Raw genomic sequence first — 24,665 nt, 5'->3', positions numbered from 1 at the left:
AAAATGGATGAATTAGGACCAAATTGAAAGGTGAAAAATTTTGAGGGATTAAATTGCAATTTTACCAAATTAAGTGATGACTCAAGGATGGAATTTCAAAAGATTATGAAGGGCAAAATGGTCAATTAGAAGGAGAGAGAATTCTAGAAGGTAATGATATGTTGGTGATATTTTAATTAATTAATTAGATAATTATTATTTAATTATTATTTTATTAAGATTTTTAGTATTATTTTATTAATAAATGATTAATATAAAAGGAAGAAAAGATGATGAGAAATCATCTCTTCTCCATGAAACTAACGTGAGAAGAGAGGAAAAAGAAAGAAGTTTTTCTTTCTTTACAATTTGGTCCTTCCATCAAAAATTTACCATTTTCACTTAGAAATCAAAGAAAATTTCATAGCCACCAAGAGAGAAAATTGATAAGAAGACTAGGGGGAGCTAGAATATCAAGTTAGATTCAAGAAATAGAAGCTGGAGGTGGGAGAAAATCAAGTTAAAGATTGAAATCAATGGCATAAGGTAAGAACATCAAGATTTTTATATACTTTTGAGTTTGATATTATTGAAAAAGTAGGAAATTAATGTTAAGGTAGAGTTTCATTATATAAGGTTCTATATTCTTGTTATGTTAGTAAAGGGAAATAAGAGAAAGTGATGGAAAATATTGAAGAGAAAGGAAAGTGTTATAACTTTAGTTATCAACATTTTACACTAAAACAGTTTTGAGACAGCAGCAGAAGTCTGACTTTGAAAATCTATCAAAAATCGTATAAATGGAATTAAAGGATGAAAAAAATATGAAATTAAATATTATTGAGTCTAGTTTCTCATAGAAGAAACGGTGTAAGAAATGTAATTGTAAATTATGAGATATAATAGGTTTTGTGAGATAAGGTCAGAATGATTTCGGGTTCCCCTGTACTGACTTTGGAAAATCATCAAAAATTGGAGAAAAATAATTAGAGGCTTAAAATTATATTTTTAGATCCTTAATGAATCTATTTTCAATAGAAACAAATGGAAACATCATTAGAATTCTTTACGAGGAGATAATTAATTTTTAGTGAAGAAGGGTCAGAACTGTTAGACAGCAGAATAGGGATGACTTTAAAGAATAAAATATACTTATTGGATAAGCCAAAAATTATGAAAATTTTATGGTAAGAACATATGTGAGTCTAGTTTCAGATAAAATTTACGGATCTTAATTTGGCATTCTATATCTCAAGATATAAATAATTTAGTGACTATGACTCAAGTGGACAGCTTTGAATGAATATATATAAGTAAATGGTGAAATTATAGATAATGTTACCTATAAGCATGTTATATACATTAAGGATGTGGAATGGAGAGAAGGAGGAGGAAAATATATGATTATTTAACTAGCATGAGTTTTCATTAAAAATGACCAATTTACATGTTTTAGGTTCAGGGACTAAATTGAACAAATGTGAAACTTTAAGGGTAAATTTGTAATAATGTCAAAAAGTGACCAAATTGCATGAAATGGATTGGTTATTTATCTAAATTACAAAATTGAATGAAATTTAGAACAATATTGGGTGGAAATTTGAGAAAAATAAAAAAATTCCAAAATGTACCTAAATTTTGGTATTTCTACAATTTAGTCTGGTGAGCTCGTATGAGCTATTTTCTATATAATTTTAATTGAAGTGAATGCTATTTGGTAATGAATATTATATATATGTGTGTTTTATTATTGAGATCGAATTATTATTGGTAATATGTATAATTATTTGATGCATTTAAATGATTATCGGAAGCTTAATTGAGTTGGAAGCTTGTTGGAGATATATCACAGTATCCATTTGTTCTATCGGTGATTTTGGATGATTTGATTCTTGTTATAATGGTGTGTATAAGTTAAATTGGTTATGAATATGAATGTTAGATAAAAATGGAATGTCTAAAAATTAATTAGTAAACTCCGGTAATGCCTCATACCCTATTTCGGTGTCGAATACGAGTAAGGGATGTTACATTTAGTGGTATCAGAGCTACGGTTTAGTTGGTTCTCGGACCGAACGTAGCATATGTGAAGTCTAGAAATACATGTCATGCTATTACTTGTGATAGTAAAAACCCTACCCTAACCTAATTTAATTAAAAACCCTAAACCCTTAACTTAAAAACCCTAACCTTAGCCTAATTTAATTAAAAACCTTAACCTAATTTAATTAAAAACCCTAAACCATTAACTTAAAATTAAAAACCCTAACCTAATTTAATTAAAAACCCTAACTCTAACCTAATTTAATTAAAAACCCTAAACCCTTAACTTAAAAACCCTAACCTTAACCTAATTTAATTAAAAACCCTAACCTAATTTAATTAAAAACCCTAACCCTAACCTAATTTAATTAAAAACACTAAACCCTTAACTTAAAAATTCTAACCTTAACGTAATGTTAGATTTGGAAAAATGTTTTGACTAGTACTAACAAATAATAATTTTACATAATTTGATAATTTTACTAACCATTAATACAATTTTTTGACTTAATAATTTTACATTCACATAATGTTAGATTTGGAAAAATGTTTTGACTGGTACTAACAATTAATAATTTTATATAATTTGATAATTTTACTAACCATTAATACTATTTTTGACTTAATAATTTTACATTCACATAATGTTAGATTTGGAAAAATGTTTTGACTGGTACTAACAATTAATAATTTTATATAATTTGATAATTTTACTAACCATTAATACAATTTTTTGACTTAATACAATTTATCAATTAATAATTTCACAAACTTAATTTTTTTTACAATTACATTCAACTATTGCGATTAGGGCATGATCGACTTGTATGGCCTGGATTCCTACACCATCTGCACAACTTTGTTTGACTGGTTGTTTCTCGGATATCCATATTGTTACGTATTCTAGTCGAGCAAGGTCGACCCTTTGGTTTGCAACGTAATTCTCTATCCGGTAACAGCTTAAAAGGAGCAAGAGATACGGGTGGCCACTTACGTTCATCTGGGACCGGTGGGAAAACGTGTCTCCATACGTTGTACATGTTTTCTAATTTGTACACTTCGTCCACATAACTCATCGGATCCAGACGGAGTTTCTGACAAGCTGCAATAACATGAGCGCATGGATAACGAAGTGCATCAAACATCCCACAGTCACAAGTCCTATTTCGTAAGTGTACACGATTTGCCCGCCAACAACACCTTGGTGCGGTCTGTCAAACTCTATCACGTGAAATCATAAATTGTCTCGATCGTGACACACTGTGTGCATGGTGTTTGCCCTCACCTTGGCCTTGTTAATTTCTTGAACTACCATACTGCACCATACATGGCCTCCCTACATCTGGCCTGCATAACTTACTGCTCGCTTTGGAAATAACGCTGCCAAACGAAAATATGTCTCTCGCACAACCGATGTTATTGGTAGATGGCGCGTTCCTTTAAGAACAAATTTATGCATTCTGCCAAGTTCGACGTCATATGGCCATATCGTAGGCCGCCGTCGTATGCTTGTGCCCACTGTTTGAAACGTATGTTACAAAGGTAGTCTGCCCCTTCTCCGTTTTGGGATCGTAAAATTGCCAACATCTCGTGAAAACGATCTTTATTTATTTCATACCCTGCCAATATAATATCATAGCGAATAATTTATACCACTTCTGCCAATAAAACTAATTCAAATTGACAAACGAAATAACACCGATATAGACTAAATACCCATGTTGGTCACTTGTCGTCATTCGCTCTTAGATGGATATTGCCTGTAGTAGTTCGAAGCAACGTGTCTTAAGCAATATCTATGGTGTGTGCGCTGGCATAAGCTTCCCTCTCGATCAAATGCAGCTAGTATACCGGCGCCCCGATCTGAAATAACACAGATATCAGGTTGGGGGCACACATGCCTCATTAACCTAGAGAGAAAGAAATCTCAGTCATCAGACGACTCCCCCGGTGTTATTGCAAATGCAATTAGAAGAATTCTCCCACCACCATCCTGTGCCACTGCAAGCAATAGCCGATGAGTATACCTACCGAACATGAAGGTACCGTCAATTTGTACCAACGGCTTGCAGTATGGAAATACATCTCGGCATTTCTTAAAGGCTCCAAAACAGACGTTTGAACACTTGGCATCCACATAGCAATCGGCCGTTGTAGTACGCATGTTCCGTTTCAAGGTCTGTGATGGCACTGGGGACGTATCTCTCTAGCACCTGACACCACTGCCATATTTCATTATATAAGGCGTCCCACCCACTATGCATATTCTCCAACGCCTTTTGCTTAGCTATCCAAGCCTTGCGGTAAGAGGACGTGTACCCCATTTGGCTACGGATATTGGCAATTAACACCGGCAATGAAGTCTTAAGATCTGCTTTTATCGTGGGCAGTATCAAGCTAACTAACATAGCTGAATCCATTTGGGGATGATCTTGTGAAACACCTACAAAGTGAGTACATTAAATAATGCAACATTGCATAATAAAAGTATTATTCAGATACAGTCAATACTGTACCTGCAGCACATGTATGTGGACATTTGTACTTTTTTATCTCCCACAACCCTGTTCTTTTCCTTAACGAGGCGTAGATTTTCCATGAACATGTGTCGTCTTGCATCGCACACTTCGCCTCAAACTTATCAGATTTTGATTTAACGATGTGGTAGTTAACGCCGTTTTTTATGCTATATTGTTTCAAAGCACCAATAAAACTATCCTTGTTGGTAAACTGATTACCAACTTCAAGTTCACCGAAATCTACCCCCGAACTTGTACGATCACGCAATCGGTGTGGTAGATATGGAAACTCTAACGCATCATCTGCAAACAGATCGACATTATGCATGTGGGCTGGAGGTGAGTATACTCTAAATCATGGATTTTCTTCCTCATCTGAACTCTTGTCAGCATCTTCAACTTCTGTTGGAATAGGCTCCGGTTCAGAAAATAAGCCAACTTCTGCACCATCCGGCCCGGGCTCTCGATGTGGATCCACATCGGAGTCATCTTCTAACCTACAATCATCTGCAGTGTATGAGGTCCCCTCACCGGTTGACGTCGTAGGGAGTACATCATCCCTTCTTCTGGGCATTTGATAACGTCCCCAATTGGATGTAGATTCCCACCCGCTAGAACTTGATGCCGCTCCCCAGTACGTATTTCCAACATCAAACATCAAGCCACCAACGTACATGTCCCATCCATCGACAGAGTGTCTTGCAGGGGATGTGCATTCGACACCGCTACCGAACATGGGCTGTTCCGTATTTTGTAACCCGCTGACCGAGTGTCGGCCAGGGGTGGTGTATACATCTCGAACACCGGTTGCTGGTACATCAGTTGGCGAAGTAAATTGTACATATAACTCAATATAAGGTGCTCCACTAGCAAGATAAGTCTGCACCATTGCCTCCAAGCTACGAGCACCTTTTATGTCGAACGAGTCATATGTCACCGGATCAACAGAAGAACAAAATCGATACGTGATAGACAGAACTTTCATTGGCGTCGTTCCAAAAATTTTACACCTAATCCTTTTACGAAGTTCTGTCAAATCTATGCTCTGGTTAAAAACCAGTCGCACCGTATTCTCCGACAAAAAAACAACACCATTCTTGGTGTGGCAAACCTCACCATCGTAGTAAATAACAACACTAATACGTTCACTCATATTTGAAACTCTAACCTTCTTAACCTCTCTAAATTGTTTCTGCTGTGACTTATGCATTCTGAGAACATTTTCTCCCTAATTTACAGCCTCAGCCCAAACATGCTACTGTAGCAAAAACGCGTCCACGAGGGCGCGATTTCACAAATTCTTCTCAAATAGCATCCTGCTAGAAGCAATTTTATATTATTTGCTCAGAAACGTCAAAAAAATTATTTCTTACATGACCTACTGTAGCAAAAGCACGCTGACGAGGCCGCGATTTCACAAATTCTTCTCAAATAGCATCCTACTAGAAGCGATTTTATACTATTTGCTCAGAAACGTCAAAAAAATAATTATTTCTTCCGTGACCTACTGTAGCAAAAGCGCGTCCACGAGGGCGCGATTTCACAAATTCTTCTCAAATAGCATCCTGCTAGAAGCGATTTTATATTATTTTATCAGAAACGTCAACTCAAAATTATTCTTCTAGGACTTAAAAACCCTTAAAAGCCTGAACCCTAAACCCTAAAAGCCAAAAAAACCTAATGTGGGAAAAACCGCGAAATCGCGTCCACGTCAGCGCTATGTCAGGGTACGCGCCAGGAAATCGCGTCCACGTCAGCAACCCTGACATCGCGCTGACGTGAACGTAATTTCGCGGAAAAAGGACCATTCCGGTAAATAATTAAATAATGGGCTTATTTTGGTAATTTTTGAAAAAAAGGGCTTTTATTGGTAAATTGCCCGTTCAAACCAACATCAATCTGATGCACATTGATTTTATTAAATTTAAGAGTAAACTATGAAAGTTTAATTTTGTTTTTTTAAGGTTACATTTTAGTTATTTATGTTTAAAATGTTACGTCTTAGTCATTTACGTTAATATGTTGTAACATTTTAGTCACTGAGTCGTTAATTATTATTAACAGTGTAGCGATAAACTAACGTGGTATGTTAAATCATCATTTTAAACCAAAATTTTAGGTTAAATTATACAATTTGTACAATATTTTTTCGCTTTAAGTCATTTAATTTTTTTCTTTTATGTTCTTTTAACTTTACTTTTCTTTCTTTATTTTTCATTCCTTTATGCTTCTTCCTTTGTTTTCCTCCATTCTCCATCTTTTTTAATATAGTTTTGTAATACCCCGAAAATTACTACAGTAAGAAAGTAAGATAATATTCCTGATATAGTAAAATAAGGAAATAAAATGATAAAAAGGGTAATTTTGAGTTATGTCAACATTGGGAAGTATATTATGACATATTAATTCAAGAAAAGATTAAATCGCAAAAGTGAGAAAAGTTTTATTGCCCAAGAGTAAATACTTAAAATTTGAGGGGTTAAAGTGTAAATAAAAAAAGTTGAAGGACCAAGAGTGTAAATATTTTAATGGTGGAATAATCTAGAAACTAAGGAAAATGGATGAATTAGGACCAAATTGAAAATATGAAGAATTTTGAGGGACTAAATTGCACTTTTATCAAATTAAGTGATGACTCAAGGATGAAATTTTAAAAGATTATAAAGGGAAAAATGGTCAATTAGAGAGAGAATTCTAGAAGGTAATGATGATGTTGGTGATATTTTTAATTAATTAATTAGATAAATATTATTTAGTTAATATTTTATTAAGATTTTTATTATTATTTTATTATTAAATGATTAATATATAAGGGAGGAAAGATGAAGAGAAATTATCATCTTTCCTATGCATTTCACGTTAGAAGGGAAGAGAAGAAACAAAGTTTTACTTTCTTTACAATTTGGTCCTTCCACCAAAAATTTACCATTTTCACCTAGAAATCAAAAGAATTTCCATAGCCATCAAGAGATAAAGATAACAAGAAGACCATGGGGAGCTAGAATATCAAGTTAGCTTCAAGTAATAGAAGCTAGAGGAGAGAGAAAATCAAGTTAAAGGTTGAAACCAATAGGACAAGGTAAGAACATCAATATTTCAAAGTGTGATATTATTGAAAAAGTATGGAAATGATGTTATAGTAGAGTTTTCTTATATAAGGTCTTATGTTTTTGATATATTAGTGAAGAAAAATAAGAGAAAGTGATGGGAAATATTATAGAGAAAGGGAATAAGGGTGTTATAAATTTAGTAATCAACATTTTGCACTAAAATAGTTTTGGACAGCAGCAGTAGGTTAAATTTGAAAAATCACCATAAACTGTAGAAATCGAATTAGAGTATGAATAAAATATGGAATTAAAGCTTATTGAGTATAGTTTCTCATAGAAGAAACGGTGTAAGTAATGGAATTGTAAATCATGAGATATAATAAATTTTGTGAGGCAATGTTAAAATGAATTCGGGTTCCCCTGTTATGAATTGGAAAAATCATTAAATATTTTACAAAAATAATTATGGGTTATAATTTATATTTTTAAAATAATTAATGAGTCTATTTTCAAGAGAAACAAACGGGGACATCATCTGAATTCTGTACAAAGAGATAATTAATTTTTAGTGAAGATGGGTCGGAACTGTCAAACAGTGAAATAGGGAAAACATTAAAGAATAAACTGTACTTATTGGTTAAACAAAAAATTCTGAAAATTTTATGGTAAGAATACATGTGAGTCTAGTTTCAGATAAAATTAACGGATATCAATTCAGAGTTACATAGCTCAAGATATAAATAATTTTGTGACTATGACTCAAGTGGACTGCTTTGAATGAACAAATAAATAAATAGTGAAATTATAGATAATGTTACATATAAGCATGTTACATACATTAAGGATGTGGAATGGAGAGGAGGAGAAAAATATATGATTATTCAACTAGCATTAGTTTTTATTAAAAATGGCTAATTTGCATGTTTTAGGTTCAAGGACTAAATTTAATGAAAGTAATATTTTATGGGTAAATTTGTAAAAATGTCAAAAAGTGACCAAATTGCATGAAATGAATTGTTTTATTATTTAAATTAATAAATTGAATGAAATATTAATTTAGATCAAGATTGGGTGGAAATTTGAGGAAAATAGAAAATTACCAAAATGTTCCTGAATTCTGGTATTTTTGCAATTTAGCCTGGTAAGTTCGTGTAACTTGAATTATATTCTTAAATGCTTGAAATGTTTGTTATTGATGTGAATATGATTTGAATGTTAATTGTATGAAAATTGATGAAACATTGATATATTTGATAAAAAGGGGAAGAAATCCCGGTTGAATGGAAGGAAAATTCGATGGATCTCTGAAAAGGAATTGACGGTAAAAAGGATCTAGCCCGGACGGGTGATCCTATTCTGATATAGCCCTCTCGAAGAATATGTGGAAAATGGATTTAGCCCGAACGGGTAATCCGAATTAGGATCTAAATTTAGTCTGGACTGCTAATCCCGACAATACTTTATGAGTTTATATTATAGGGGATTTAGCCTGGACTAGTAATTCCGCTGTAAGGATGAGGTTCGTTGGAGTGTGCTCTCTGAAATGGAAATGTGCGCACATGAATATGAATTGACAGACCCGGATTTGTACACTAAAGTGTACCCCTGAAAATCCATCGAAATTCCGAGAAATTCAACGGGATAAATATGGAAAAATAACAAGGAAATGGAAATCATGGTATTGATGAGCTCATCAATCTTGGTATATACATTATTGATACATGGAAATTATTGAACTAACTTGAATGTTGAGTTTATGCATGTTAGGGGAATAATGCATTGAATGACATGTATAAGTTAAATTGACCAACATTAGCTCATTAATGTTTTGATTTTGATTGATTTTAAATATGAATGCTTGATGAAATGAAATGTCTATAAATTAATTTGTAAACTCCGGTAATGCTCTATAATCCTATTCTGGCAATAGATACGGGTTAGGGGTGTTACAAGTTTTTCTATGTTTTCCATTTGTTAAAACTAAAGGGGAAGAATAAAAGGAAAATAAAGAAAAAAAGTTGTTCAAAAAAATAAAAGTATAGAGACTAGTTTTAACAAATAGAAAACATAGAAAATTTATGTTAAAAGAGAAGGAAAAGGGAGGCAAACAAAGGGAGAAACAGAAGATAATGGAAAAAAGAAAGAAAGAAAGTTAAAAGAACATAAAAGAAAAAAATTAAATTGCTCAAAACGAAAAAAATATGGGAACCAATTGTATAATTTAACCTAAAATTTTTGTTTGAAATGATGATTTAACGTGTCATGTCAGCTTATCGTTACACCGTTAACGACAATTAATGGCTCAGTGACTAAAATGTTATAATACGTTAACGTAAATGACTAAAATGTAATATTTCAAACATAAATGACTAAAAATATAATATGAGGTGAACAAAATAGACTATTTTGATAGTTTATCCTAAATTTACATTAAAAAATAATATCTAAATTTTGGGAATCAAAGAGATTTCTTAGTTATCATATGAAATATCATTCATTAAAAAAATTGGATATATCTCAAAATTACATATGATTTTTGGTTCAATATGTAATGTTATACATGAATTTTGATTTTGTATAATTTTATACAATGACATTTTTGTTTGATTCAATTTTCATAAACTACTAGCATCATCATTAATACAATATCATTTTGTGTTTACATGTTACATACACAAATATTTATACTTATATAAAATGAAAATAAATTGATGTGCTCATTTCTGTAAATGTGTACAATTGAATCAAAATCTAAGTTTTATATGTACAATTGAACTAAAATCAAAGTTTAATGTGAATAACTACACAAAATCAATGCTTGTATATCAAATTACACATTGGGTCAAAATTCATGTATAATTTTGATATTTATCCCTTAAAAAAAGTGACCTTCGTTTCCCAAGGAAAACGTAGGTTGAATTCTGCTATTAGTCCTTTTATTTTGTGAAAGTTGTGGATTTAGTCCATGTACTTTAATTTGGTCATTTTTAGTCCCTGTACTTTTTTAATTTTAAAATTTCAATTCTCACCAAGCGGTAACTGTTAAATTCATTCAATTAAATTATGATGTTTCCAAAATTTGATGCGACAAAACATATCATATGTGTAAGGCCATATTAGCTTGTTATTTCCACATATTACTCACTAAAATTTTAATTAATGAATTGACGACTACCATTTGTTTCAATATTAAAATTTTAAAATTTGAAAAGTATATGTACTTAAAATGATCTAGTCGGAGACTATAGGTTAAATCTACAAATGTATGCATGGTACATGGTTAACAATTGAATTTAACAAAACGGATTTAATTGCTACTATTTGAGTCATGATTGAAATTTCATAATTTGAAAAGTACAATGAGTAAATTTGACCAATTTGAAAAGTAGAGGACTAAAATTGATCTAATTAAAGTACAAGGACTAATAGCAGAATTTAACCAAAAATATAACACTCTAAAAATGATTAAGAGAAACATTCTCCTCCAAGCACATCATACTCGTGGACGTGCCGGAGTGGTTATCGGGCATGACTAGAAATCATGTGGGCTCTGCCCGCGCAGGTTCGAATCCTGCCGTCCACGTTTTAACTTTCTTACCTTTTGGTGGCAATTTCCTTCAATTTTCTTTTCCTTCAAAATTTTCCTAGAAAACAAACACAAATTTTCTCAACCATGAAGAATTAATGATATTGTTGTTTTCTTAAACCAAAACAATTGAGAAAACCCATCAAAAAGTAAGTTATTATTAGCCCCCCCAACACCAAAAAAAAAAGCTTCCAATGCTCAGCTTTGCTACTATCAGAGACTACCAGTCCCACGTCCCTCATCTTCATATTAAAAAATATAATTTACCATCTTCCTTTTTTAACTTAAAAAAACATTATTTGTGTTCAAGTTCATATTGTAACTTTTATACCTGCACTAATCAGTTACAGGCTTACAGCAGTAGGTAGCAGCCAGTTTCTGATGATCCTCCAGTTAATGTTTTTGCTTTAATTTTGCTGGAAACAGTGACAGTTTATATATATATATTATACTCTTTGCTTACACCTTTTTCAAAGCAACCCCTAAAAAAGGTGTACTTAATTAGCTCACTCCCATAAACAGAAAGCTAGAGATGCCCTCCTTGTGTTTCACCACATTAAATTTTTAAAAAAATGAAGTAAAATTCTAAAAGAGAGATAGAGACAGTTGCTAGGGTTTTGAGCCAATTCTTTCCACCCTATATTTATATATCCCAGACCTTGGTGTATATATATATAATCTGAAGACAAGTAAAACTCAGTTTTTTTTTCGAAGTTAAAAGTACAATATATCTAGGATTGTGAAATGACAGCCAGGGTTAATGGTTTTTATCACTGATGAACCATATTTGGGTGCTTCCATATGCAATACACAATACCAGTCTCTACAATCTACACATCTTCTTCTATATGTATTTGGCAATGGCAATGGCAATGGCAATGTGAATTTAGACTAGACAGAAACTTTGAACTTGGTTAATTTCTTCACTATTTTGCTGTATCTGTCAAGATTGTACACTTTTTTTAATCATAAGAAATATGTGGGTATCTACAACATTTCAAATAAAAAGTGGTGACCATATATATTTTTAATTAAGTGTAACAACAAAAGAGGAACTTTAAAAGCTGTATTTTGGAATTTGGTTTTTTTTAAAAAAGCATTAATTACACCTCCAAAATCAATGTAACAGTAAAACCAAGATTTTCCTGTATGCTTCTAATATGAAAGCTTGAGTGACAGATCAACACAATTAGGAGCATTATTAGCATAAGAAGCTTCACCACCTACTGTAATTGCTGATGAAGAAGCTTCTTCAGGAAATTCCCATTCCTTGGAAGCTGTGTTTCTGCCATTTTTCCCTGGGAAAAATTCATACTCCATCACATAACTTCCAGTGCCAAATGAATTTCCTTTCCTGTGAATCGCCACAACATCCACTGTCTACAACAACACAAAGAACCCCATAAGAAGAACGGTATTTTATTTTAAAAAAACCCAATTTGATTGGTCATCATCATCACCTCATTGATGTTCATTTGGCCTGCTGCTGCATATGCATAAGCACTCCTTGCAGCTCTAGCACTGAATCCCTTCATCATCTCTTCATTTGTGTTTTGATTGTTTTCCAGGTTCCATCCATGAAAGTCAGTTCCTTTGTTTGGAAAAGCTTGTCCAAATTGGTTGAATAAACCTCCATTAAACTTCCCGTTCTCCATATTGCAACGCTTCTTCTACAACATGTATTCAAGTGATCAATAAGATGGCAAAGAAGTCATATATAAAAGAAAGAACTTGAGACAGATACTGACTAGCTTTTGGGTTCATTTTGAGTGATTTTTAGATACAATCCCAAGAAACATAAGACTAATGATCTCCTAATTGTAGCTCTCTCTTTTTTTCTGTGTTGCTATATTTTTCTAGCAAGCCAAACAGGAGGAATCAAGAAATCCTTTCCAACTTATAACTCCTTTTTCCCCCATTTTTTTCTCAGGAATCAGACATAAACATTTAGAAATAAATATCAGAATCAACAATATTACGACCTGTTCAACTATATCATCTTTTTACTTCACATTTCCTACATTTTGTTAGAAACAAAAACAAAACATCACCAAAAACCAAAAGCACAATACTTAAAACAAGCAAACAAAACCCAAAGCACAAAACTTGCAAATTAAGAAGCTTTGAAAAAAAAAGGGGTAAAAGCTAGACCTTAAAGCAAAGATCACAATGCTCAGGCTTGCAATGCTGGAACTTTGGCATTGAAGAGAGCTCTTTAGAAGCCTCCACAACACTAGCAGCAGCACAACCAACCTGAACATTACCAGGATTTCCAACCAAAACCTGACTATTAAACCCACCAAACCCTCCATTACCAACAACTCTTTGCATCATCAAACCATCTGTGTCAGCCCCCCAACCCCATAACCCCCCACTTCCACCATTGATCATCATGGGGGGAACACCATAGTTTGCTACACCATGCAGGACAGGCACATTACTAGCTCCCATAGCTTCACAACCGAACTGGTTTATTGTCGTTGTGGTCCTTGTTTCACTCATTTTCCTCAAACGTTCAAGTTGGGCCACTCCCATACCTCTTTGAGGCTGTTTCTTTTGGTATGGACCTTTCCCACTTGATTTCCTTCCTTTGTTGCTCTTCACAAACTCCATGGCAGGTTTAGCTTCATCTTCCATGGGTTTTGTTGTTGGGTTATCAGTGTTTGGAGTCAAGAGTGTAAGTGAAGTAGCCATTAAAAAAAGAAGGGTTTTGATATGTTTTTAGCTTAAATCAAAAAGAGAGAGAAAGAGAGTTTTTCTTTTCTTTTCTTTCCCTGTCTTTGGCTTTTGCTTGATGATCAAAAGAACGGGGATTTTATAGACAGAGGGTTCTGAAAGATTTGGATTTTCCTTAGACATCAATTTATTGCAATTAAAAATAAAGTTTTCATTAAAAAAACAGATAACAAGGTACATGTTCTTGTATTTTTTCCCCAGGTTTTTATTTTGTTTTTATCAATTCTAAAATCTTCACCACATAATATATTAAAAATTAATTTAGAATATAATAAATACATAAAATTTGAAAAAAAAATCATTGATTTTTCATAAATTTCTTTGTTGATCCATAACTTTTTTTATTAAAAAAAGGACAAAAAGAATTCATCCCTGGAATCAGTAAAACCAGCCTGAGGAATAGCAAATTCCAGCCAAAGAACACCAATCCCTATGCAAAACCAAAATCCAAAAGCAAATCCATCTAAACGCGCGTGTAGTACAAAAGCGTGTCCTGTAATGGAGTATTGAAACACGCGCATAAGAGAGAGTGAGCATGGAGTTCAATAATATAGTACCTAGAGACACGTGTCATGCACTGAGGGCAACTGATTATACCGGGGACATGATCTGAAACACAAAGGACATTACAACTCCGTTTAAGTAGTTGGGGAGTGTCAGTTTAGACAAAAGTAGCATACAAACATTAGGGCTTTTCATTTTCATGCAAAAAATATATTTAATTTCTTTCCCCTTTCCCCCCCAATTTTCTTCTAAATAATTTATGATTTTTTAAAATATAATATAACCTGAAATTTAAATGCTATAAAAACAAAATCATTTAAAAATTTTCTTGATCTAAAATGATATGACAATGATTTAATGGTCAGGATATTGGAAAAAAAAAGGGAAAATTTTGAAGTGTCAAAAGCCATTAGGGTTCTCAAACAACATTGTGGGGGTACAATGGTTTTACATTACAAATTGATTTATGTAATGGGCATGATATTGTGATAGTAGGGAAAGATTTGGGTAGACTCAAACAAGGATTTGTGAAATTATTTTGTATTTATGTATTTTTTAAGTCGTATTTAATATTTATTAGATTATGACATATTCATGATATAGGTTAAAAAATTATATAAAAATATACTTATAAAAAAATTATGTAAAATTTAAATGAAATATTAGTTAAAATGGTAAATTTAAGTGTTTTGTGTTCAAATCTCAGTATGTGTTCCGATTTGGTTTAAAATTATCCATAGTCCCTCTCTAATCCATAAATAGAAGGGTAATACGTTTCAACACACTCGAACCTACGTCATCTTGCATTGACAAAAATAATCATACCAATCGAGTTAAGATTCAATTCACATTTTTATATTATTTTCTTGATTCAAATACGGAAAAAAGCATATGCGATTGATGAAACTTTTGTGGATACTCAAAAATAATAAATCTAAATGTCTCGAGATACATGTAATATTAATCAAGGATGGTAAGTAAAAGGTGTAAGGGCAATCATAGAGTAAGATTTGGTCATGACAATGTGAATCTGCCTAGCTATGTTGTAGGGTTGCAATGATGGCCTAATTCTATCATATTTGGAAAGCTTATTCCATGTGGTAGTTTATGGTTGCCCAATTTGTTGTTTGAACACAATAATAAAAATATTTGTACTAGGATATGCCATTAATGTTTCAATTATTTCTCTCCTTAGTTTTTATTAATTATTAAATTATGTTGTCTTCATTTAATTGGATCCAATTTCCAAATATCTAATTAAATTGAGAATCCTTTTCTTGTTGGATACTAAAAATATCTTTATTCTATGTGTTCATTTCATAGATTCAATTAAAAATAAACAGTCCACCTATAATTAATTTTTATTACAATTTTTAGTTATCCCATCGCAATAAAATAATAATAATAATGTAAATATCAACAATTTGTTAGTAGGGTTTCTTATAATAGTTTGATGGATTTCAATTAGATGCTTCTTTTACTTTACAAAAATTAAACCCTTTACTTTAGTTTATCAGAATTTGATTCTCGTATTTTATGAAGATTGAAAAATTAATCTAATTGGATAACACTGTTAAACCTTCCCATTACATATTTGACCTGAAAATCAGTAGTTCAACAATTTTATATGCAATGAACTAGCAAAACAAGCAATTCAACAATCTGTATGCAACTAGTAATTAGAAAAACTAGTAGTTCAAGTTCACATGTTTGTTAATGAACTAACTTATTAATTTTCATAAAATAAAGGGATATCATTCAATTCTTGGATCATAAAGAAACTAGTGAAGAATAAGATCCCATGGATAAATACTAACTACAAATACATGATATTTGTATATGTATTTGTATTAGACCCATAAATTCTATATTTAGTGATGAACTAAAGGATGAACCCCCTTTCTTATCCCCAAAGCATTTCCTTCTTTTTCCTTGCAAAAATAACTAACTTCCACCTAACATTTCAAGTATTCTCTTTGGTTTCCCATGTGTTGCATTCATCTCTTCAAAACTACTCTACCCAAAAGCTCCAACATAATCCAATCATATATATTATTCCATTGTATGTGTTAGACTTTCTCTTTCACCCACACTTCAAATTGTGTCAACAAATTTATCCATTGAGTTGTTACAAACCAATAATAATCAAAACTAATGAGACATCTTCATACCATAACTAAGTTGATACTAGAATGTTTCTATTAGGGCAACCACTGCTAGTAGTAGTGATTAACCCCTTCACCATAGGTCTATATAAAGAGGTAAGCAATTGATCAATAGATGTGATTCATTCCCATGAGTGAAAATTGAATCCCTGATCACATAATTAAAAAACAAGATAAACTGTCACCATGCGACACTTGTGGTTTATTATCGTAAAAACTCAATCGATGCATGAACCAATTTTTAAAAATTTCTTTTGATAAAATCCCTAAACCCTTTTATAATAAATTTTTTTCATGTGCACCAAAATATTGTGTTAGAGCTCTTAAAAAGAGTGAAGAGAAGGAATAAAAAAGAAAAAAGCAATGAAAACCGCGTGACTAACCAAAGATGTAATTTTCAGATATGATTCTGGTTGAAGATCTTTGATAATTATCATCCCATCCCTTTCACAAATTGCATGCAATGCAATGCGATTCAATGCAACCCAAGAAAACACAAAAGCTGAACATTTTGTAAGGAAGGTTCTCAAGGGAATTGACCAATAAGGAGCTGCCATGTAAGTAAAAATGGTCTTAATCTAGAGTTTCTTTTTTGTAAGCCTTGATCTAGTACTCTAGATCTTAGGCATGCATATGTATGGTGTGATGAAGTTTATATTATTTATAAATATATAGGTAAGTAAAGAAGAATCTTCTAAAAGGGACATTGGTGGGTGGTCCCATCAACGGCCACCTTGGGTGATGGGATATAGGCGGCTACAATTGTGAGATTTGGCACGTATCAAACCTGGTGGGTTACAACTTGCATGTGTAAATTCTATTGGTGCAAAATGTTCTAGTTTTTTCCTATTTTTCGAGTGATTTTTTAAAAGTTGGATTTATTTGAATTCACATATCAATTAATCTTTTATTCAACCAATAGTTTTGGTTCTAACAACATTGTTAGCTAATAGATTAGCTTGTTTTCTCCAATTTTGATTGTATTAACAGGAACAACATCTATCAACCGATGCATGGATAAAGTCAAAAACATTTGTAAAGTTACATAAATAGGAGAATCTCCTTGTTTAGCTTGGATTTGTTGAATGATAGATTTTTATTTGTATATATTTAATACACATTTTTTAAAAGCATTGATAAAAATAAATCGAAACATGAATATACACTGATTGCGATAAAAAAACACAGCGTTTACTGGTGTGGTATTGACTGTTATTTTTTTCTTTCTATTTTTTTTTAAAAAATTATGGATAAGTTTTTGAGGTTTAGACATAGAGGAAATGGATTGCTGGGTTTGGGCAGACATGGAAGGATTCTTGGGGTTTGGGAAGCAGATTGTGCCCTGCTTGGACTCTATATTTGGGGGATTTTAGGCATTTATACGCAGAGGTGTCCTACTAATTGGCAGCTTTACTTACAGATTTACATATACAAGGGTATGACCCTAACCATGTAACCCCCTCTTTTGCATGACTATGGGGGACCATATTCGTATATTCCCCCATACTTAAATTTCTACCATAAATAACAATTGAAAAAACTTAGAAAACGACATCAAACTAACTCCATTTTTCCATCAACTAATTAGCCTTATAATAAAGTTTAGAGTAAGAGATGTTGAAAGATTAAATTTAAAATAAATTACCGAAAAATTAAATATAAATTTCTGATCGCTTCACCTATAATTCAATCAATATTTAAATCATTCAATTTCGACACCTTATCTAAAAACATTCATTAAAAAGGTTGGGATTGTGAAGAAGGAGGGTCAAACAAGTTGTTTGAATATCACAAATATCATTTCTCATCCATTTATAATGATGGTGTTTGGTAAAAAAAAAACTCATCTTTGGGTTCTTTTCTATCTTTTGCCTGCCTTAATTTCTTGGCACCTTCTTTTCAACATCACATCTACATGATCCCATTGCCAAAACACTTTGACAAAATATGATTTTGATTCTTGATCCCAGATATACAGCGTTCAAAGGTTTCCATCACCAATCACGCACGAGGGTAAATTAATCTCTCAGTCCCTCTATTCTTTACACATTTAAAATTTAATCTTTCTATTTTAATCTCTAGAATATAGCTTATTTACTTGAAGTTCAATGAATAGAAAGGTAAACTACAAAAACAGTCACATTTGTTTGCCTCAGACTACATTTTAGTCATTTATGTTTGAAATGTTACATTTTAGTCACTTACATCATCGTTTTGTTACGAAGTGATCACTCTACCATTAAGCTCCGTTACCTCCCTAACGGCGGTCTTACGTGGCAATCCAAATGGGTTTTAAATACCAACTTGGATGTCCTACGTGGCTCTCCAAATTAAATTTATTTAATTAAAAACCTATTTTCATTCCAGCAACTGTACATTCAAGTTGGCATTTAAAACTCATTTGACTGCCACATAGGACTTTCGTTAGGGAGGTAAGGGAGTTTAACAGTAGAGTGACTACTTCGTAACAAAATGATAACGTAAGTAACTAAAATGTAATATTTCAAACATAAGTGACTAAAATATAATTTGAGACAAACAAAAATAATTATTTTTATAGTTTACCCTTAATAGAACCATTATAGAATTACGTTAAATTGAATTATATGGTGTTTTTAAAATAAAAAAAATTTTACTCGGGTGATCAATATTGTGTAAAAGGTCACATAAACAAATAAAAAGGTTAAACATAAGACTGTAAGTTTTTTATTCCGAATATAGAGTTATAAGATTTTTTTTACATTGTTTAAATGAAATAGAGTGAAAGTTGGCTTACATGGTTTCCTTGTAATGTTAAATTGGTCACACTAACACATTCTTTATTTTAAAAACCTTATGTAATCTAATTTATTGAAAGCTTTGATAATCTTATCAATTGGACGAATATATATATATTAAATCCTTGGAATTAATAATAGAGAGATTAGATTTCAACTACGCTAAGAGTATAGAGACTGATAGTATAATTAAACCCAATTATGATCAACTATTTTAATTCATCGTGCTAATTGATATATTGGTGATGAAATTTTTTAACTCCACAAATAGGGTTAAAAAAATCATAATGTGTCTTTAATGGATATTTAAGAAAATAAAAACTAAATAAACGAGACACGTGATAGATTCTTAAGCTCACTTGTGGAGTAAAAAAGACTCCCTTATTAGTATATCAAATAATAATGCAAAAAGTAATTCCATCAATGGAATTAAAATATAATATATATTTTTGTTTAATTAATAGATAACACTATTAATACAAGTCTTAATTAAAATGATGGAATGTATTTACTTATGAAAGAGTAGGGGGAAGCATTTGGTTTCAACCCCCAAAGGGTTTCTTAAAGGTTGCTATAAGGAACCAAAGGTTAGAGTAAGTGTGAGTTGTAGCTTTATGCAACTTGTGAAAGGCCTTTACTCTTTAAGGTAAAAAAAGGAACCCTTACCAAAGCTCTAAAGATCCCCTCCTTCTCACCCATTTCAATCCCCTGTCCATAAACCAAAAAATGCCTCCTACATTATTTATGGACCACAGTCATATATACATGTACATATACATGTACATATAATAGAAACAATAATAATTACTCGGATCTCATCAATCTGAACTGAGATTTTGTTGCTCTTTGTTGTTATCTTTCTCTCCACATTACTCCTTTCCAAGTTTTTATTACCAGTTTGCCCAACATAGTTAAAGAAAAAAACATTGTCTTTGGTTCTTTAAGATTTTATGGAGGGACAGGATCTCTCAACAGGGTTGTTTCAGAGGGTTGGGTTGGTTTAATCTGAGCCATCCAAAACAGGGAACCCCCCCCCCCTCCCAAAAGAAAAAAGAGACCTTGGGGATGAAACATTTGGGTGCCTACCATTTACATACAGAAGGTCAGTCTCAGCTGCTGTTGGTATTTTTATAGTACTGCATATATGAAAAAAAAACAAATAAACAGGACTAAAACATAGACATGGGGACAGTAAGTTATTAGATGTGTCTGTAAGATGTTTGTATTACTGAACACAAAGTTTTCCTTTGGGGGTTTTTTAGCCTCTTTAAAATTAAATATTTACCTATAAGTGAAAAAAAACTATAATTACCACACAAATGAACAAGGCATTTATAAATACAAAACTTGATCTGAAATTCACAGTTTTACAAATTGATCTATTTATACATTTAAACTACATTCTGCAAAGGCTACACTCTTAGGAAGGATAAATGATGCACACAACATATATTTTCCAGGTGCAACGAGGCGTACCCTACGCATATCCACATTAACTGCAACCTCTTGCAAGGCAATTCGTATCCGCTGCATTAGTAAGGAACATGAAGATCAAAATGAAATGAAACAGAAAAAAATGGCAACTGAACTAGTAGTGGCTAAATGGAGAAATATTATAAGATTTTGAAACTAGACCTCATGAAAGTCAAACTCAGGATCTCGAGCTTTAGAAAATCCATAAACATGAATCATTGGGAAGTTGAATTCTTTATCTCTAGGTTGATTTCTGTATACTCCCCTGAATGCATCTGTTTGTAAAGGCCAAAACAAATAGAAAGCGATTAAATTTTTGCACGATTGTGAAACCAATAGCCACCATGAAGACTCTTATCAAATACCATTCTAGACTTGGCTCCAAGTTAAGTCCGTGATATTTCTGAAGTATATGGTAATTTCTATCACATAACGGATGCAATCTTATCTGTGATTCCTTGAACAACAATGCTCATCAACTAGTTGATCTTTAACATGCAACCCAAAGAATGTTAACAACAGCTTAAGGCAAACAATGAGAAATAACTAAATATTGTAAGCAGTTCAAAGACTATGAAGCACGCTAAAGACAGTCTAATCACTCGAGAAAGTGGATGCAAGTGAAAGAAAACTTCCAGCCATTGGAAGGTGATAACTTACCTAGAAATTCTGCTGCATCATTTGGCAAATTCATAACTACATGTGTGATGGAATGAGCTTTCTCGCTAGAAAACATAGCATTGATGAACCTTCTTCCATCCATGTTAAAGACCTAGAGAGCAACATAAAATATCCTTAGTGTGAGGAATATAATTCCATTAAATCGCAAAATGGTATATATATTACCAAGATCAAGGCTGCAACAAAGCAAAGTTTAAAGAATTGCATGCAGGGCATTGATATTCCTTCAGTTGACTAAATCAACTAGCGTAATGTTACCTTAATTTTCTTTTCAAGTTTGTTGAGGACACTGTTTCTTTCAAGATATTCAACCGCAAAAGGGTTCAAATCATTAGCATAAACACGTTTTACTATCTTAGCAGCAGATACAGCAATTGGACCAACCCCAGAGAATACATCACCTGTAAATTATAATAAGAGTTCAGACTTGTAAGCATCTTGATATGAATATTAATAAAATTATTTGTAAATACATAATCCCAAACAATGTAAGATGGAAACGTACAGATGACATCATTGCGATTGAAGCCACTCAGAAGCCTCAGTCTCTCAGTTGCAAGCCTTGAATTCCAATACCTGCATAGAAGAGGAAAGGAGAAACATGAATACCCTTTTTAGGTGTGCTCTGCAATATGGCTCCTACATCTTTCATATGATTTGATATTACTCCTCGTTTGGAGAACAAACATTAAAAAGTCCCAAGTTAAATATATTATTGCTTGAATGAAAGCAGCGCAGCATACACTTTTGCTAAATCAACACGAAATCGCAGTCCATTCTCAACTACTGTAGTCACCAAGGAGTGATTCCCAGCTAAAACCTCAAGTTGCATTGTTCGGTAGTCATTTTGAATGACGTCAATCTTATTCACAACTGTTTGTATTTTTGGCTTGTTTTTGTCCAGAACCACCTGATAAAGTGGAAAATAACCTTATCCTGTCAGAAGACAAATAAAGAGTTCACTTTCAAAGTTGTAGATTTGTATCTTCAATATGTCAAATATACTAATTTTTCTATAATAAGCACCTTTGCTATAACATTCTTGTATGGTAGATGTTCGTCTTTCAGGTTTAAGTGTGCAATGTGGCCAACTGTCTCAAAGGCTGAAGGGATAATCATGCCCTCTGGGAGCATGGTCTCCAAGATCTGCAACCAATGCATAAGATTTAGAGTCCCCATTGATGTTGCAGACAGTTATATCTTACTTGGATTAGCTGTTATAATTAGAGGCGGGATCAAAAGAAAAGGCCGCAACTTAGTCTCCACGTTCTCCTAAATTCTCTGTCCTCTTAGCCAGTTTGTTCTCATTGGCAAGTGAAGGAAGCTACACTTTTGAGGCCTTTGTTTAATAGAATACTATATACAGAATTTTCATGTCATAATTTCTAACTGAGTATAAACATATTGCGTTCGTGATTGATTCCAAAATCTTGTTTTTTTTCATTCATTTGCAAATTAAAAGTTCTTCCATATCATTGCCTATTGTGCTGCCAACCCCAGCTTCTAACTTTTTCTAGACAATGACATTAGACGCAAAGTGAACCAGATTCCTATAAATTTGTGTTGACCGGTCTGCCAGAGAGGTTAGTCGAAAACTATGTCTCTCATAAATTCAACCATGTGGAGATACAACCGAAAAAATATCAGAGGATGGAGTGATGAAAAATGGAACATATTTTCCATGCAAGACAGCCAAACTTCAAGAATCACTTAAAAGTAATCTTAGACGCCTAGGACATCTCTATTAAAGAGAATACAAGCTTGAAAGGCATCTTTGTTGTCATAAACAATACTATTAAGTATAGAATAAAAATTTATAATGATTTTCTGTAATATACCTCATTCATCTGCCAATAATCATAGAACAAAGTCAGCTTACATCTCACAAGCTCTATAGTCGACGATCTATTCTCTATGGTTTCTCCAACAAACACAGCCTGAAAAAGAGATGGCATTTTAGATGTGCACAAACAGGAACATCTGTCATAAATTCATAATAGAAATCCCACCATAGATACAGCATCAAAATTTCAAAATTATATACCTTAGAAAAGAGGGAAACAACTAGAGCACCAAGCCACTAACTCTTTCAACAAAACTTAAGGGGGAAAAAGTGTATTGACCATCCACATACGCATCAATGAATTCAAAATTATCCAATTTAAATCACTAGAGCATCAAAGCATTTTAGGACTAATGCTGAAGCTAAAACTAAATCCTTCTAATCTTTTAGAACACATGAAAAAAACACTAGTTTATGCAAATCATCATAACAAAAAAAGAGAAGAAAACAAAAATGAACATCCAAAGTACTACCTTAATTGCTTGAGGCAACTCTTCAAATCCTTTATCCCCATACCTTTCATCCAAAAGCAATAATCTTGTAGAACCCTTCCATTTCCTCCCTCCTTTAAACTCCTCTCCTAACAACCCTTTCATTTCATCTTCTTCTTCCTCCTCCAAAACTTCCACAAGACAACACTCTTTCCTCTCATTTCCTTTCGTTTCTCCATCTCCATTCTTTTTCTTCTTTTTCCTCTTCCCAGGCCTCGAAATCTTAGCCAAATTCTTAAACTTTACAAACCCCCTATAATTGAACTCCTTCGCCAATTTCTCCCTATATAAAACCAGTGACTCAAACTCCTCATTCTCCTCTTCATTGTTCTCTTCACCATCTTTCCTTTTATCAAAAAAGGTCATTATTTCTTCTTCGATTTCATCCCGGGAACTCTGGCAATGTTCTTAACCCTCGGCCAATTCAAGAGGTGACCCCTGAGACCGTTCTCAAGGGCAAAACAATCATTTGCAGGGACACGGAGAGCAGCAAGATGAAAACTCTAGTGAATTTCTGTTCATCGAAGAGGGGTTATTATCTTCGCCTACTTCTGGTTGATGGGTTATCGGATTTTGGGTTTGAAAAGGGGTTTCGGGTGCTATTTTGCCTTTGTGAAGTGAAGGGCCATAAGAGAAAGTTTGGGTTTTGGTTTGAGTTTGGGTGGAACAGAAGAGAGAAAGAATGGAGGGTTTAGGAAGAAAGGAAGAGGAGCGTTTGATAGAGAAGATAGTGAAAGGAAGAAGCGAGTTTGGTTTGAGATGGAGAAGCTTCATTGCCTCCATTTTTAAGTGGAGTAAAGCTTTCCAGCTTTTGTTAT

General features: G+C 32.8%; 2 protein-coding genes, 1 long non-coding RNA gene and 1 other non-coding gene across 5 annotated transcripts; 2 read left to right on the top strand and 2 right to left on the bottom strand.

Annotated features, from left to right (window-relative positions):
- The first annotated feature begins 11,092 nt into the window (after positions 1-11,092).
- TRNAS-AGA (transfer RNA serine (anticodon AGA)) lies at positions 11,093-11,174 on the top strand. The gene has a single exon. It is a non-coding gene; the product is annotated as a tRNA-Ser (tRNA).
- A 998-nt stretch (positions 11,175-12,172) lies between these two features.
- Positions 12,173-14,031, bottom strand: LOC107917595 (protein SPOROCYTELESS). Of its 2 annotated transcripts, none has more exons than XM_016846919.2 (3): positions 13,329-14,031; positions 12,638-12,844; positions 12,173-12,557 (listed from the first exon to the last, which is right to left on the bottom strand). In XM_016846919.2, the coding sequence occupies exons 1-3, from the start codon at positions 13,869-13,871 to the stop codon at positions 12,333-12,335; spliced, it is 975 nt and encodes a 324-aa protein (XP_016702408.1). In that variant the 5' UTR covers positions 13,872-14,031; the 3' UTR covers positions 12,173-12,332. The 2 variants fall into 2 exon arrangements, with proteins under 2 accessions (XP_016702408.1, XP_016702407.1); XM_016846918.2 differs by having other exon boundaries at positions 12,638-12,847; positions 13,329-14,023.
- Positions 14,032-16,944: 2,913 nt separating this feature from the next.
- On the top strand, positions 16,945-17,668 carry LOC121213807 (uncharacterized). The gene is made up of 3 exons (XR_005909250.1): positions 16,945-17,139; positions 17,258-17,372; positions 17,573-17,668. It is a non-coding gene; the product is annotated as an uncharacterized lncRNA (long non-coding RNA).
- A 2,999-nt stretch (positions 17,669-20,667) lies between these two features.
- LOC107917196 (tRNA (guanine(37)-N1)-methyltransferase 1) lies at positions 20,668-24,373 on the bottom strand (the record flags this gene model as incomplete). Its single annotated transcript, XM_041086328.1, is given in 11 exon segments — positions 20,668-20,886; positions 20,995-21,107; positions 21,493-21,604; positions 21,772-21,914; positions 22,019-22,089; positions 22,257-22,423; positions 22,540-22,659; positions 23,352-23,450; positions 23,830-24,236; positions 24,239-24,343; positions 24,346-24,373. Coding segments are annotated over 11 exon segments (1,509 nt in total), but the record flags the coding sequence as incomplete, so codon positions are not given.
- Positions 24,374-24,665: the final 292 nt, after the last annotated feature.

The sequence above is a fragment of the Gossypium hirsutum genome, chromosome D01 (genome assembly GCF_007990345.1).
Source record: "Gossypium hirsutum isolate 1008001.06 chromosome D01, Gossypium_hirsutum_v2.1, whole genome shotgun sequence".
Lineage (NCBI taxonomy): Eukaryota > Viridiplantae > Streptophyta > Magnoliopsida > Malvales > Malvaceae > Gossypium > Gossypium hirsutum.
Note: the sequence above shows the minus strand (reverse complement) of the source record. Positions and strands in the feature narration are given on the sequence as shown.

Bases quoted from the DNA above. Each gene is read 5' to 3' on its own strand.
- LOC107917595 (XM_016846918.2), bottom strand. From the start codon at position 13,871: ATGGCTACTTCACTTACACTCTTGACTCCAAACACTGATAACCCAACA. The intron at 12,848-13,328 runs GTCTAGCTTTTA...TACATGTTGTAG, and splicing joins ATTGTGATCTTTGCTTTAAG to AAGAAGCGTTGCAATATGGA. The intron at 12,558-12,637 runs GTGATGATGATG...GTGTTGTTGTAG, and splicing joins GCCAAATGAACATCAATGAG to ACAGTGGATGTTGTGGCGAT.